The 13,877-nt window shown below is 49.8% G+C and overlaps 1 protein-coding gene across 1 annotated transcript; it reads right to left on the bottom strand.

The window, feature by feature from the left end:
* Positions 1-1,461: 1,461 nt before the first annotated feature.
* On the bottom strand, positions 1,462-12,705 carry ZSCAN32 (zinc finger and SCAN domain containing 32). Its single transcript, XM_065893663.1, is given in 8 exon segments — positions 1,462-1,582; positions 1,584-2,319; positions 3,398-3,552; positions 3,554-3,821; positions 3,824-3,865; positions 5,976-5,978; positions 10,860-11,025; positions 12,343-12,705. Coding segments are annotated over 8 exon segments (1,854 nt in total).
* Between the last annotated feature and the right edge of the window lie 1,172 nt (positions 12,706-13,877).

Here is a 13,877-nt window from a genome sequence, read left to right as displayed (position 1 = left end):
CACATTCAAGCCCATCTCTTTGCCTTTGCCTGAGCTTTCCTAAGGTATCATTTTTTTCCCACTCTCTGTAGAGCAGAGGTAAGTATGTGACTCTGGGAACTGACCTGCATAGCTTGTCCACTGGGCCATGTTCAAGGACCGTGTATGCAGAGAACTGTGGGATGGGCCAAGCGAGACTCAAACTGAGGAAACACTGAAGTATATTTTTCTGTCCTGCCTTTGCTTCTCTTTTTCTAAATTAAAAAAAAATTTTGGGGGGCTTTGAGGTAGAGTATACACTCTTCTTTGCTCATCTGTAATTCCTCAAGAAGGCTTAAAGCAGAGACCATGACACTTGCTTTTCAACAAAGCTTAGGCAAGGTACTGAGAACTTGCATGCACAGGCCAAGAACCATGGACAACTTACCCATTTTTCACATTTTATCATAGAGATTTCACAAAAGCTTAAACATCTATGCCTTGTTCTGGATCAGTAAGCTTTAATTTTGGCTCTTCATGCTCCTCACACCCAGCCTTCTTTTCACCTGTAGTCAGAGCTGCCTGCAGCCCCTGTGTTTTCCTTACTCCCCAACCCAACTGTATTCCTTCTCTCCCCATTTTCTGCCCCTTATTCCTTCTCTGCATGTCCTACTGTCCTGAAGCAGTTTCTACCCTTGGATCCTCTTGAGGACCGTGCAGGCTTCTGCATGAGAGTAAAGTTTCTAATGGAGAAAATTTCAACCAAAGGCCAAAGAAGTAGAGGGAGAAACACCTTTATTGTCAACAGAAGTGGTAATGGTTATAAGCTTGTAGAAAGTGTTAACTATAAGAGACAATAAACCAGGAACTGGGGTGGAGGTGATGGTAAAATGAGGAATCTTACAAAGATTAACCTAGATGTTACCCTTGCTCTGAGATTATGTCACCAAGGGAAACAGATTTAATATTGCCCAGTGGCTTAACCTCTCCTTCCTTTCCTTTGTTCTTTCTTTGGTGGTGGCTGGATTACAGAGTAGTGATCTGCTCTGAAGTTAGCAGTAGTACCTAACACTAGGTGTCAGAGGTCAGTTGTTGGTTTAGAATACATCCAGGCTGTTAACTTCTAGATGTGCTTCCCATGAGGGTGGAGAATTTCTTCTCTGACATGGCCCAGAAACAGTGCTCAGGCCACTAGCCCCCCCATTCTCTGTTGGGAACAGTCATACCCAGGTTTCCTGGCAGGACTTATGGATCCTGTAGCCTTGTCCCCTTCAAACAGAATTGAAATCGACAGTGAGACAGGACCCAGGAGTCCCAGGCAGAGCCAGAAAGAGTTCAGCATTCTTACCCTGATTCCTGTTTCTGGACATGGTTCTTAAGATCCGGTTGTCAATAAACCTATAGCTAAGCTGGGGATTGCCCAGTAGAATTCTCAACAAGCAGAAGGAAGCACCAGAAACACGTGTTGACATAAGGAATTGATCCGTCAGGTTTCTTCCACACTCATAGCACATGCCTTCCTTCCTGGGATATGGGAACCTCTTCTGTGTGCACCCCCTGATAGTGGATGAGGGAAGGGTTCTTAGTGAAGATTTTCTCACACTGAGAGCACTGGTAAGGCTTTTCCCGTGTGGGTTTTCTGGTGGGCACTCAAGTGGGAGCCATTGTTGAAGCTTTTCCCACACTGCGCACACTTGTGTGGGCTCTCCCCAGTGTGGACTCGCCGGTGAGCGCTGAACTGGGAGCTGTTGTTGAATCTCTTTGCACAGACAGTGCACTGATAAGGCTTCTCCCCCGTGTGGGTCCTCTGGTGGACAATGAGGCTGGAGCTCTGGTTGAAGCTTTTCCCACATTCCCCACACTGGTAGGGTCTCTCCCCTGTGTGAGTTCTTAGGTGGGCAGTGAGGTTGGAGCGCTCGCTGAAGCCTTTCCCACATTCACTGCACTTGTGAGGCTTCTCTCCCTTGTGGATTCTCTGGTGTCGAACAAGATAAGAACTTCGGCTAAAGCTTTTCCCACATTCGTGACATTTAGAAGGTTTTTCCACTTTGGGGACTGGCTGGTGGTGAGAGGGAGAACTCTGAGAGCAGTTTCTCCCACACAGGAAATGTGTACAGGCCTTTTCCCCAGTACGAAGTCTCTGGTGACTCATTCTCTTCTGGGATGGGGGTTTCTCCTCACTCTCCCCTGGAGAACATCTTCGTTGCCTTCTTGACACTGGAGCACCCGCCCAGCCTCTTTTTAGCTCAGAATGCCAGAAGACTTCACTGGACTTTCTCTGAAAAGGCTTGCTCATTTCTGCTTCCTCTGTATCATCCCATTTCCAATTCTCTTTTGTAATCCCGCTCTTGATCTCAATACCTGCAAGAAGAGAAATACATCAGACTGTCGGGACTTCCCTGGTGGTGCAGTGGTTAGGAATCCGCCTGCCAATGCAGGGGACACGGGTTCGAGCCCTGGTCCAGTAAGATCCCACATGCCACGGAACAACTAAGCCTTTGTGCCACAACTACTGAGCCTGCACTCTAGAGCCCACAAGCCACAACTACTGAGCCCGCATGCCACAACTGCTAAAGCCCATGCACCTAGAGCCTGTGCTCTGCAACAAGAGAAGTACCGCAATGAGAAGCCCGTGCACCACAATGAAGAGTAGCCCCCACTCACCACTAGAGAAAGCCTGTGTGCAGCAACACAGACCCAACGCAGCCATAAAAAAAAAAAAAAAATACATCAGACTGTGGAGCAGGAAACAATGGAATGAGGAAAGAATTACAACTAAACTACCTTTAAGAAGAAAAACTAATTGGAATTCTCATGTGATTCAGGCTTCTGCTAATTAAAAACCTAAGTTTTATTTTCCAATTGTAATATTTTTAAGTTCCAAATTCTATGATCACAAGTAAATATACCCAAAACTCCATCCACCCACTTTGCTCCTATTGCACCTCTTTTTGGATATTCTGACACAATGAGTCAAGGAGTCAAGCTGTTTGTCATCTGTCTCAGTACTTGAATGGCCTGGCTTCTGGGAAGAGTAACAAAAGGCCACCCCGGGTTTAACCATCTCAAACAGGAAGAAGGCAAGTTGCTGGGCATCTGGGAAGCCCAGGCTTAGATTTGAAAGGAGGGTCAGTGCTGGAGAAGGAGAGTGAGTCTGGGCTGAAGACCTGACTGGCCATCTGTGGAAGCAAAGTAAGTGCAAATCCATGGGGAAGAATGACACGGACCCTGTGAAAGAGGCCAGCAAAGCAAAATCGGGGCTCTGAAGTGCAAAGGAAATAATCCTTAACCATGAAAAGCAAGACTCTCTGGCCTATGTCAGGTCTACATCAAGATGATGACAAGGCCAGGAGCAGAATGGCTCTCTGATGATGCCAGGCTAATGGCCCTAAGTGGACTTTCCCATGCTTTGACCAAGAGTCAAAGCCAAGAGTCTTACCATGTCTGTTTGGGAACAGGTCTGGCAGGCCAACCCTCCTAACCGCCTGGCCAGGATCCCTGAAATCCTCTTCCTCCCAGTCTTCACCATCCACGGTGGTACCTTCTCCAGCCTCTGTGGGCCCCCCATTCTGCTGACTCAGCTCTCTAGCCTCAACTTCCCTCTTGGCCAGGATCAGTACTGCTTGCCATAGTAGGTGCAGAGGCCCAGGGGCTGGAAAGGGCATCAGTTTCCTCGTAAAAGATACAAGGCTCAGGCACATAGCCTCTCCTCATGTTGCGGGAACTCAACTGCAGGCTTTTGAACTTGGCGCAATGCTGCTCTGGGGTCTGCAGAAAGCTTTGCTCCTGGAGTTGTTCCACCAAGGCCCTGGAGATCTGGCTGTTCTGCTGATGGGTCTGGAGTTTTTCATAAAACTGAGAATGGCCAGGAGTGTCTTGGTCTCTTCATAGCCCCAGTGCACACTTGCTGCCAGGAGACAACTCAGTGACCAGAGCAGGGCAGGCTGATACCGCAGTGCAGGGTTTTAGCAGCCCAGGAAGCCACGTCCTAGTCTCTCAAATTATGCCATGCTGGCTACTGTTGTTCCTGGGGAGATCTCACTGTGCGCTTGTTCCTAAAGCAACAACTTCCAGTGAAATCCTCTCCAGCTGAGGAGGGGTTGTAGAGTCTTTACCAAAGCTTCTGCTTTTATTTCTCTTTATCCTGAATCCCACTAATTTCCCCTGAGAGATGATTCACGATAAGCCTCGTGCTTGTCTGTCTCCAGGGTGGTGGGAATCTCTGAGGGTGAGTGGCCATATAAGAGGACCTGGTGAACAGGTAAGACTTGGATGGAAGCAAAGATTCACAAGAGGGAAGATAGGATACTTCTGCTAAGTCCCACCTCTGATGTCTGAGTCCCTCCTGATCTGGCTCCTGTACATCTGTTTATATTTCTTGTCATCCCTGTGTATGCAAGAAACTGAATTACTGCAGGTAGTGTCCCAAGGTGAGAATAAGTAGTAAAGGTCTGGGAAGAGCAGTTCAGGAAGGCTGGTTACTCAAGAACACTCAGCACAGGCCCCACAGGGGCTGCCCATCTGGGCCGGTGGCTGAGGGCTCATTTGCCTAGAGCCGTCCCAGCAAATGCATTCTGACCACACCTGGTCATGATGCTCTGAAGGGCACGCAGCCTCTTCTCATCACCCTCTAGTCCACTCTTCTCTGAGCCACTGTCTTCTTGTGCCTGGATTACTGCAGTGGCCGCCTACCTGGTCTTGACTCTCCTCTGGACCTCCTACAGTCTCTCTCAATCCAGCTGTCAGAGTGGGCCCCTCCTCTTCATTCAACTCAACTAACCTCTGTGAGTGCCAGCAGGCCAGTTTCTGAGAAATGCAACTGTCGTATGACATGGACCCTGCCTTCAAGAAGATCACAGTCCTCCAAAGGTCTCCGTAAGAAAACGGAGACACGAACACATGTTTAAATAGAGTTAAGTGTCAAATAAATTGAAATTCTCAACATGATCCTTTTAAAACTATTACTCCTCTGCTCAGAATCCTGCAAGGCTACCCCATTTCACACAGAAAAAGCCAGAGTCCTTACAAAGTCCTCTATGTAGGGCCTGAGGCCCTAGGTTAGTGCTTCTCAAAGTATCTGTGAAGAACCAGGTTTTTTTGTTTTTCAAAATACATTGAATATGCAGTTAGATGGTGCAGCAATGTCAGATTGCTATAAAAGTTTCTAAACGCTTGCTCTCAATTTCACTCAGTAGTGCTGCCCCACGTGATCTGGTTCTGACCTTGTTTATTACTCTCATCCCCTCTCAATCTGCACCAGGCGCACTGGCCTCCTTGCCCAGGCTCCTCTAGCTCAGAGCCTTTGCACTGATGATCCCCTCCGACTGTTAGTCTCCCCAGAGAGTCACACAGTTCACCCATTCTCCTTCACATCTCTAATGTCATTTTCTCAGTGAGAACTACCCTGACAACCCAAATTAAAAATGCAACCCACCCTCTGTCCCCACATGCTCCATCACTCTTATCCTGCCCCATTGCCCTGCAGCTACAATGGAACCTGATTCCCAGACTAAGATGACAGCTCTCTGAATCCACACAGCGGCTCCAGCTAGGACATCACCCACCTTCCACAGAGAACACAGTGCTCCTTCCCCAGGCTAACATTAGCTTTGTTCTTTTATGTTCAGTTAACAAAATCTAGATATAACATTTACTCACACAATTTACTTCTTAGGTCACAGAAAAGCCCAGGCTTTGGCTTTACAATTTACAACTCAAAAGAAAATCCCCTGGGTTACCAAGACAACATAATTGTTTAGGTACTGCTTTTCCCTGTGTGTAACCTGCAGGTGGCCGAGTGAATGGCTTTATGTTGGGTGTCCACTAGAGCCTTCATCCCAGCATTTCCCCAGCAGTGAGGGAACAGGAACAGTCCTCAACTTACAGCTGGAAGACAAGGCACAAAGTGGGGGCATGGTTTGCTTATAGGTGACAGTACCAGGCCATGTGTGCCGAGAGGCCCTCACCCACGTGGCTCTGGAGCTGGCTGTAGGTGTGGGGACTCCAGTTTCCTGGACTGGCTGCTTCCTGTCAAATTTGTAGCTGTCTCAGGGCTTCCCTGGTGGCGCAGTGGTTGAGAGTCTGCCTGCCGATGCAGGGTACGCGGGTTCATGCCCCGGTCCAGGAAGATCCCACATGCCGCCGAGTGGCTGGGCCCATGAGCCATGGCCACTGAGCCTGCGCGTCCAGAGCCTGTGCTCCGCAACGGGAGAGGCCACAACAGTGCGAGGCCCGTGTACCGCAAAAAAAAAAAAAAAAAAATTTGTAGCTGTCTGAGCCCCCCACTGCATCCTCGAGCCTCGCCTCTTTGCGCTTCCATGGCCCTTGGCTTGGCCCTTTGGCCTCAACAGCCCTGTCTGCCAAGCTCCTGGGAGAACTGGAGGAGCCCTGTGAGGCTGGCAGAGCTTCCTTCTCCTCCTGAAAGGCACAGGGTGCCTGGCTGCAGCCTCCCCTCCTTCGACAGTCACTGGCCCAGAGGCTTCTGAACTGGTTCATGCTGCTCCAGAGTCTGGTGGAAACCTCGTTCACACAAGAACTCAGCGACTTCCCCACAGAGCTGGCTGCTCTGCTGGTGCTCCTGCAGTTTCTCATAAAACCGAGGCTGCTGAGAACAGACAGGAGAGTCCTGGTGTCCTTGGCCACCCAGGGTGGGCCAGGCTCTGTCCCATTTGCTGAGTCTGGCTCTTGTGCTTCACCCTTGATTTCTTCTTCCCTGTTTGCTGGTGTCTCATGGGCTTTCACTCTAGTCTCCCTTGTGGGAGTCTTAGGCCTTTTCCTTGCCCTGCAGCCCTGCATATCTGGGGTCCCTGCGTGTTCTCTGATCCAGCCCAGGATGTCCTTCCGACCATGAATGAGCAACCCTGCATGTGGAGATGCAGGGAGGAGACATCAAGGCTGCAGAGCATCTGTCTCTGAATCTGATGGTCGGGGAGGCTGCTTTGAGGAGGAGCAGCCCAGATGGGGCAAAACTGATTTGAAAAAAGGCAAGAGATCGGTCCAGAGACTCTGAAAAAGGGCTCTTGTTGCCTCCTGAAGGGCCTGGGCATAGAAGTAGACTATCACGGTTGGATTCTCTTGTCTTTCAGTCTCCTCTGCTCCCCAGGACCTATCACAGCTGTGTGTGTGAGCACAAGTTCACTCATCTCTCCCCTGTTCCCAGCACAGCCTGTGCCTCCCTAGCTGCTGTCTGTCTTCCCTCTCCACTCATCCTCTGCCTCCCACATGCTCTGTCCCCACTGCCCCTGTCATAAGCCCGTGCTTTCCCTTCCTTCTATCACTCTGTCCCTCTCTGTGTCTTCCTTTCTCTGTGTCTCTTGTCGCCTCTCAGTATGTTCCTGTTCCTTCTTTCCCCCCACCCAACAGGCTCCCCACTGCCTCTGTCTCCTTTCCTCTTGGGTTCTCTTGGTCTCTCTGTCTCCAGACAACTGAACACATTTACTCTGGACCTAGAGGGAACGTGGATCCTTACCCAGCCAGGCCCTGTAGAGGGCCCTCTGTTTGGGGCCCAGGTGTTATCTGCCCTTCCTGACAGAGGGATATGGCTCTGTCCTCACATGTGGCTCATCCCTGTAACAACACAGGGGTCTGCTGCTACCGATAAAATAGCACCGCTCTAGCTTGGGGTGGGGCAGAGACAGGACCACGGGTATCAGATCAGGGGCAAAGCAAGGCAGGGAGAGGTCAGGCCTCCAAGAGAAGGATCGGGATGGGTAAAGAGCCATATGATGATGTCAGTGGACAGAACAAGGAAACAACCCAAGAGAAACTCAATGGACCACGTAAAAATCTTTCCAGCATCTCTAGAAAATAAGGGATGGGTAAAGAGCCATATGATGATGTCAGTGGACAGAACAAGGAAACAACCCAAGAGAAACTCAATGGACCACGTAAAAATCTTTCCAGCATCTCTAGAAAATAAGGGACTTTAGGCTGAGAGTGAGCACAAGATGAAAGGGGAACTTAAAGAGACAAAAGGTATCCACCGTAGCTCACCTGGGCCCCAGCTGTGTGGAGCACAGCACCTGTCTCCTGGTCTCCAAGACCCCTCCTCTGAGGAAGGTTCCTGGGAGCCTGCAGAGTAAGCCAGGCTAGGGGAGAAAACAGCCACTGTTAGAGGGCAGTCTCCACGTAACAGCCACAGAGCAGAGGTTGTGAGTGGGGTCCCCAGGCCAGCAGCCTCAGCAGTACCTGGGAGCTCATCAGAGATGCATATTCCTGGGCCCCACTGGGATATAATGAATCAGCAACTCTGGGGGTGAGGCCTGGGAATCTGTTTAACACGTCCTCAGGTGAGTCTGATGCAGTCAAGTTTCAGGACCACTGCCACAGCCAATGGCCTGTGTGTTAAGAAGTTCCTTTCAACAGATCTCTCCTGACATAATAGCTTTAAAAAAAGGTTTTTTCATTCTAAAGAAATATGTGCATAGTATATATATATTTTTAATTTATTTATATTATGTACTTATTTTTGGTTGCGTTGGGTGTTCGCTGCTGTGCGCGGGCTTTCTCTAGTTGCAGCGAGCGGGGGCTGCTCCTCGCTGCTGTGCCTGGGCCTCTCAGTGCAGTGGCCTCTCCTGCTGCAGAGCACGGGCTCCAGGCATGTGGGTTCAGTAGCTGTGGCTCACGGGCTCTAGAGCACAGGCTCAGTAGTTGTGACGCACGGGCTTAGTGGCTCCGCGGCATGTGGGATCGTCCCGGACCAGGGCTCGAACCCGTATCCCCCGCATTGGCAGGCGAACTCTTAACCACCGCGCCACCAGGGAAGCCCCATAGTATATTTTTTAAAAATTTTAATAGAATACTTGGGAGCAAGGGGAGGGAATGTCTCATTGCCCAACCACTCAGAGATGACTATAATGCTTTTTTTTTTTTTTAAATTTATTTATCTAGTTTTTGGCTGTGCTGGGTCTTCGTTGCTATGCACAGGCTTTTCTCTAGTTGCGGCGAGTGGGGGCTACTCTTTGTTGTGGTATGTGGGCTTCTCACTGCAGTGGCTTCTCTTGTAGAGAACAGGCTCTAGGTGCATAGGCTTCAGTAGTTGTGGCACATGGGCTCAGTAGTTGTGGCTTGTGGGCTCGAGAGCACAGGCTCAGTAGCTGTGGCACACAGGCTTAGTTGCTGCGCCGCATGTGGGATCTTCCTGGACCAGGGCTCAAACCGGTGTCCCTTGCATTGGCAGGCAGATTCTTAACCACTGTGCCACCAGGGAAATCCCCTATAGTGCTCTTAAAAATACCATGGGAACTCGATTCTTTTTTTTTTTCAGACCAAGATAATACATTCTTTTCCAGATCCCCATCTTCAAGAATAGTACAAAGAAAATGGTACATTTTGATGACTTATTAGTGGAACTTGACCCCTGGGGAGGTTTCACCACTTGGGAGCAGCCCGCAGGTACAGTGAGCTGAGGTTGCAGAACGTGGAACACAGTGAGTCCTGCCCCCTTTACTCAGACCCCAAAGTCTCAGAAATCACACACCAAAGAGCACAGATGTTCCCAAGGATTAAAAGTAAATAAATTCTAAATGGCAAAGTTTTCTAACATATTGATAGTGTATTTACTTCACTTAAAAAATACAAAAGCAGGGACTTCCCTGGTGGCGCAGTGGTTGAGAATCTGCCTGCTAATGCAGGGGACACAGGTTCGAGCTCTGGTCTGGGAGGATCCCACATGCCGTGGAGTAACTAGGCCCATGAGCCACAACTACTGAGCCTGCGCGTCTGGAGCCTGTGCTCTGCAACAAGGCCGCGATAGTGAGAGGCCCCCACACCGCGATGAAGAGTGGCCCCCGCTTGCCACAACTAGAGAAAGCCCTCGCACAGAAACGAAGACCCAACACAGCAAAAATAAATAATTAATAAACTCCTACCCCCCCCCAAAAAAATACAAAAGCAAATAAACTCTTAAGACTGTTTCTCATTTCATCAACAGAAGCTTGCCTTTTTAAACAGCATGAAGACACAGTGCTTTTCTTTAGGATCTGAGTTAAATAAAGGTAAGGTGGCTTTAAAATAATTACTTAGAAACCTGTAAGGGCAGCTTTGAATTACACAGAAAAGGCAGCAGTGGCCTTTACATAATCTAGAAATGTGTGCAGCCAAAGTGCTTCACAGAAAGAGACTTATAAAGATAGAGCCTTGGTCTGTCTGCGCAATGGAATATTACTCAGCCCCCAAAACAAACCAAGTAGTGATACTTCGTAGGCTGGAAACGTGATAAATGAGAGAGGCTAGAAACAAAAGGTCATATATTGTACGATTCTATTTCTATGAAATGTTCAGAACAGGCAAATACAAAGAGAGAGAATGAGGAGCAACTGCTTAATGGGCATGGCGTTTATTTTGGGGAGGATGAAACTTTTGGAATGAGACAGAGGTGTGATAGTACAACATTGTGACTGTACTAGATGCAACTGAATGGTTCACTTGAGATGGCTAATTTTACATTAGGTGATGAATTTGAGATCAATTAAATTTAATTAAATTTTTAATTAACCTTTTTCTAAAAAATTAGGACAATTTTTTAAAAAAGCACTGGAAGAAAGGAAAAAGTAATAGGAGAAATGTATTTTGGAAGAGATTAAGCTGGATGGAAGGGGGTTGTATTCAAGTTCATGAAGAACTGCTCTGTAGAAGGTGAGGTAATTATGCTCACCTTTAGTAACACCTGATTCAGACGCAATAGAATTAACTTGTGATAAGAGAGAATTAAGCTAACACATAAAGGATCTCCACCCACATTTTAAGTGCTAGTACCATCAACTATAATTTGAAAACTTGATTTTTGGATGTATCTCAAAGGCATTTAATCTGGAACCCAGGGGCCAACTTGAGCTCAGACCTGTATTTCCAAGAGATGACTGTCCCTCACACCTTGGGGGAGGGCAGAGGCTTCTGCTTACCTTCTGACTGTCCCCACGGTCTCTGGGGTGAGCTCCGTGACCCCTTCACAGTCCATTCTTCTGGAAGAACCCCCTGTTTCAGGTGGGATCTCAGTGATTCTTTGGCTGCTCCCAAAGAGGCCGTCTCCTCGACGGGCATTTTCAAGTCCTTCCCAGATTCCGGGACCTGAGAACAGACCCCATCATCTGTCACTACAAATTCCTGTCTAAAGTGACAGAGGAGAGATACTGAGAGGTAGCTGGGGTATCACCTCCCTTACTACTTCTCACCTCCACTTCCTGCTCTCCCCTTCACCCCCCTGATGGGTTTCAAATAGCCATTTTAACCCTTACATTCTTATGCTGTTTTCATTCACATTAAGAGTGTGATCCTGAAATGGTGGTGGACGATAAGGGAGAGATGGTCCACACAGAAATGGCAAGGGGAACCGGGACCAGGATGACTGTTAGCACAGAGGGATTCCCGCTCTGCTTAGGTCCCCTCTCCAAACTCTTAACTTCGTACATGTGCTCCACTGCCCTTCTCCATCCATCCTGGTTATTATTAACAGTCTCCAAATCATGGATATTAAATTAACTTCCCCCATTTCTAATGCATCACCACCATACTGCTCCCCCCTCCAAATTATGTCGAAACCTTTCAATCCTATGAAATTTCACCGACACCCCCTTCACCACTCTTCCTCCTACAGCTGGTGTGCACATCCGCCTCCTCGCTGGGAAACGCAAGCACATCCTGATCCAGCCATGCAGACTCGGGCGCCAGCAGGCTGCTTCCTGCTCTGGCCACAGTCACGTTCAGGCTGGCACTCCTCTGACCCACACTCCTCCGTTATTCGTTGCCTCTCCCAGATTTCTGACCTGGATTTCAGCCGCCTTCTTCCCACAGAATCTCCCACAACTGAAGCCCTCATGTTTCTTTTCCTTCTCCTGTGCCTTTCACACCCCCCTTCTCCCAAAATATACAAAACATTACACTGAGTGGATCTCAGACCGAGTCCTTACCTCTACAAGTAGGTATTTTGTGAAACTCATCACTGTCCCAAACTGACCACTTAATTCAGGCAGCAAGGACCGGCTCTAATATGACTTTGTTTAGTGTACAACACATGACACACTCCTTCAAGGAACCTTCTAGCAAGAGAGGTTAGATTTAAATTCAACAACATCTCTAATTTTCCTGACCTGCTGAGTGAAGGATTGTTGTCCTTTTCCTCGCCTTGTTTTGGAGAGTGTTATCTCACTTTAATTAGTGACTCCAAGGTTTCAGTGAATATATGAATGTCTAAGTTATTTCAGCAAATGAGAAATTCTTCCCATAGACCAAGGCTATAGGACCAAGGCAGGATAGCTAATACTTTCTGGGCAGCAGACAGCTTCTGGCATTTCTCAGCTAAGCGCCTCTCCAGTAACTGGATTCTTGAGCTCCTCACACCAGCTTCTTCATGACTAAAACCACAAGGTTCTGACTGCCTTTTCTCACCTGCTGCCCAGGTGCTCTCTGTACATCCTCAACCAGAGCCACAGCTTCATCACCATTTTCTGGACACTGCTCCCTCACCCAGCTCTGGATCTTTTCTGGCAAGATGGTCAGAAACTGCTCCAAAACCAGCAGCTCCAGGATTTGCTCTTTTGAGTGTGTCTTAGGCCTCAGCCACTGACAACAGAGTTCCCAGAGTTTGCTAAAAGCTTCATGTGGACCAGCTACCTCCTGGTAGCAGAACTGCCGGAAGCGCTGGCGGGAAGCTTCATAGTCAGGGCCGTTGTTGTGCAGGGCTGATTTCTGTCCCTGTGTGGAGTCCTTGCTTGGGGACGGGTGTGCCTGGGAACTCCTTATTGCAGCCATGGTTTGCTTCAACGAACTGGCTTACCGGTTGCCACTTCCATCCTGCAGATCAGATTCCACCTCTTTTCTTATCACTGAGAAGCGGGTCTCCTGGATACCAGTGAAAAGTGTGTCTTTTTGGAATCAGAGACATGAGCATTTCATAGACATGCAGACTCAGACGCACACTTGAAAAAGGCTCAGTGAGGCTGAAAAGAATCAAAAAAGACAGCATGAAACCATCCCATATTCCTCCACTCTAGTTCTTATGTTTTTTTTTTTATGCAGTACGCGGGCCTCTCACTGTTGTGGCCTCTCCCGTTGCGGAGCACAGGCTCCGGACGCGCAGGCTCAGCGGCCATGGCTCACGGGCCCAGCCGCTCCGCGGCATGTGGGATCTTCCCGGACCAGGGCACGAACCCGTGTTCCCTGCATCGGCAGGCGGACTCTCAACCACTGCGCCACCGGGGAAGCCCAGGCTGATTTCCTTTTCATTCGGCAAGGATGCCCTGAGTACTCCAGTGCACTCGATGCTAGGGTTAGGTCCTGCGGCTGAAGTGGACTAGGAAACAAGTCCGCGGGCTCCCGCTCCGGTCTCCCGGGGGTGAGACGGGCAGGGCCACAGGCCGAAGAGAGTCCGCGCTGGGGCACAGGGATCGGGACAGCCCTGGCCGGCTCGGGTGGGCCGGGGCGAGGGGCCGCGGCACAGGAGGGTGACCGCCGAGCGTGCGAGGGGCGCCCTGACCTGGCCCAACTGCCTCTGAGACGACTGCCAGCAGCAAGCCCCCGGCCGCCAAGAAGCGGAGCACTCACCTGACGCACTCACTCGCGACTCCCCAAACACGCTCGGCCACAGGGCCGGAAGTCAGCACCGCAAGCCCCCGCGCGGATCCGCCCACTGCGCTTGCTCGCGAGTCTTGCCAGCGGACTACAACTCCCGGAGTGCACTGCGACGGCGGGGCGCCGTTCTCGCCAGCATCGACAGATCCAGCAGCCGATAGATGAGAGAGAACGCCCCTGAGGAGCCAATCCCTCTGCGGAGGAGGCGCGCTCTCCCGTGGCACAGTTTCGCGGCAGCCTGTGGGAGTGTCCGCGACGAGTGGCTTCTGCCCCGCCCTCAGCCTTGGCTCCTGGGTTCTGGGTCCCCGGTCCCCAGAGAGGTGAGTCGGCTGCAGGTGGGCATGTGGAGCGGG

The sequence above is a fragment of the Phocoena phocoena genome, chromosome 15 (genome assembly GCF_963924675.1).
Source record: "Phocoena phocoena chromosome 15, mPhoPho1.1, whole genome shotgun sequence".
Taxonomy (NCBI): Eukaryota; Metazoa; Chordata; class Mammalia; order Artiodactyla; family Phocoenidae; genus Phocoena; species Phocoena phocoena.
The sequence above is the reverse complement of the archived record's forward strand: the minus strand, read 5'-3'. Positions and strand labels throughout refer to the sequence as shown.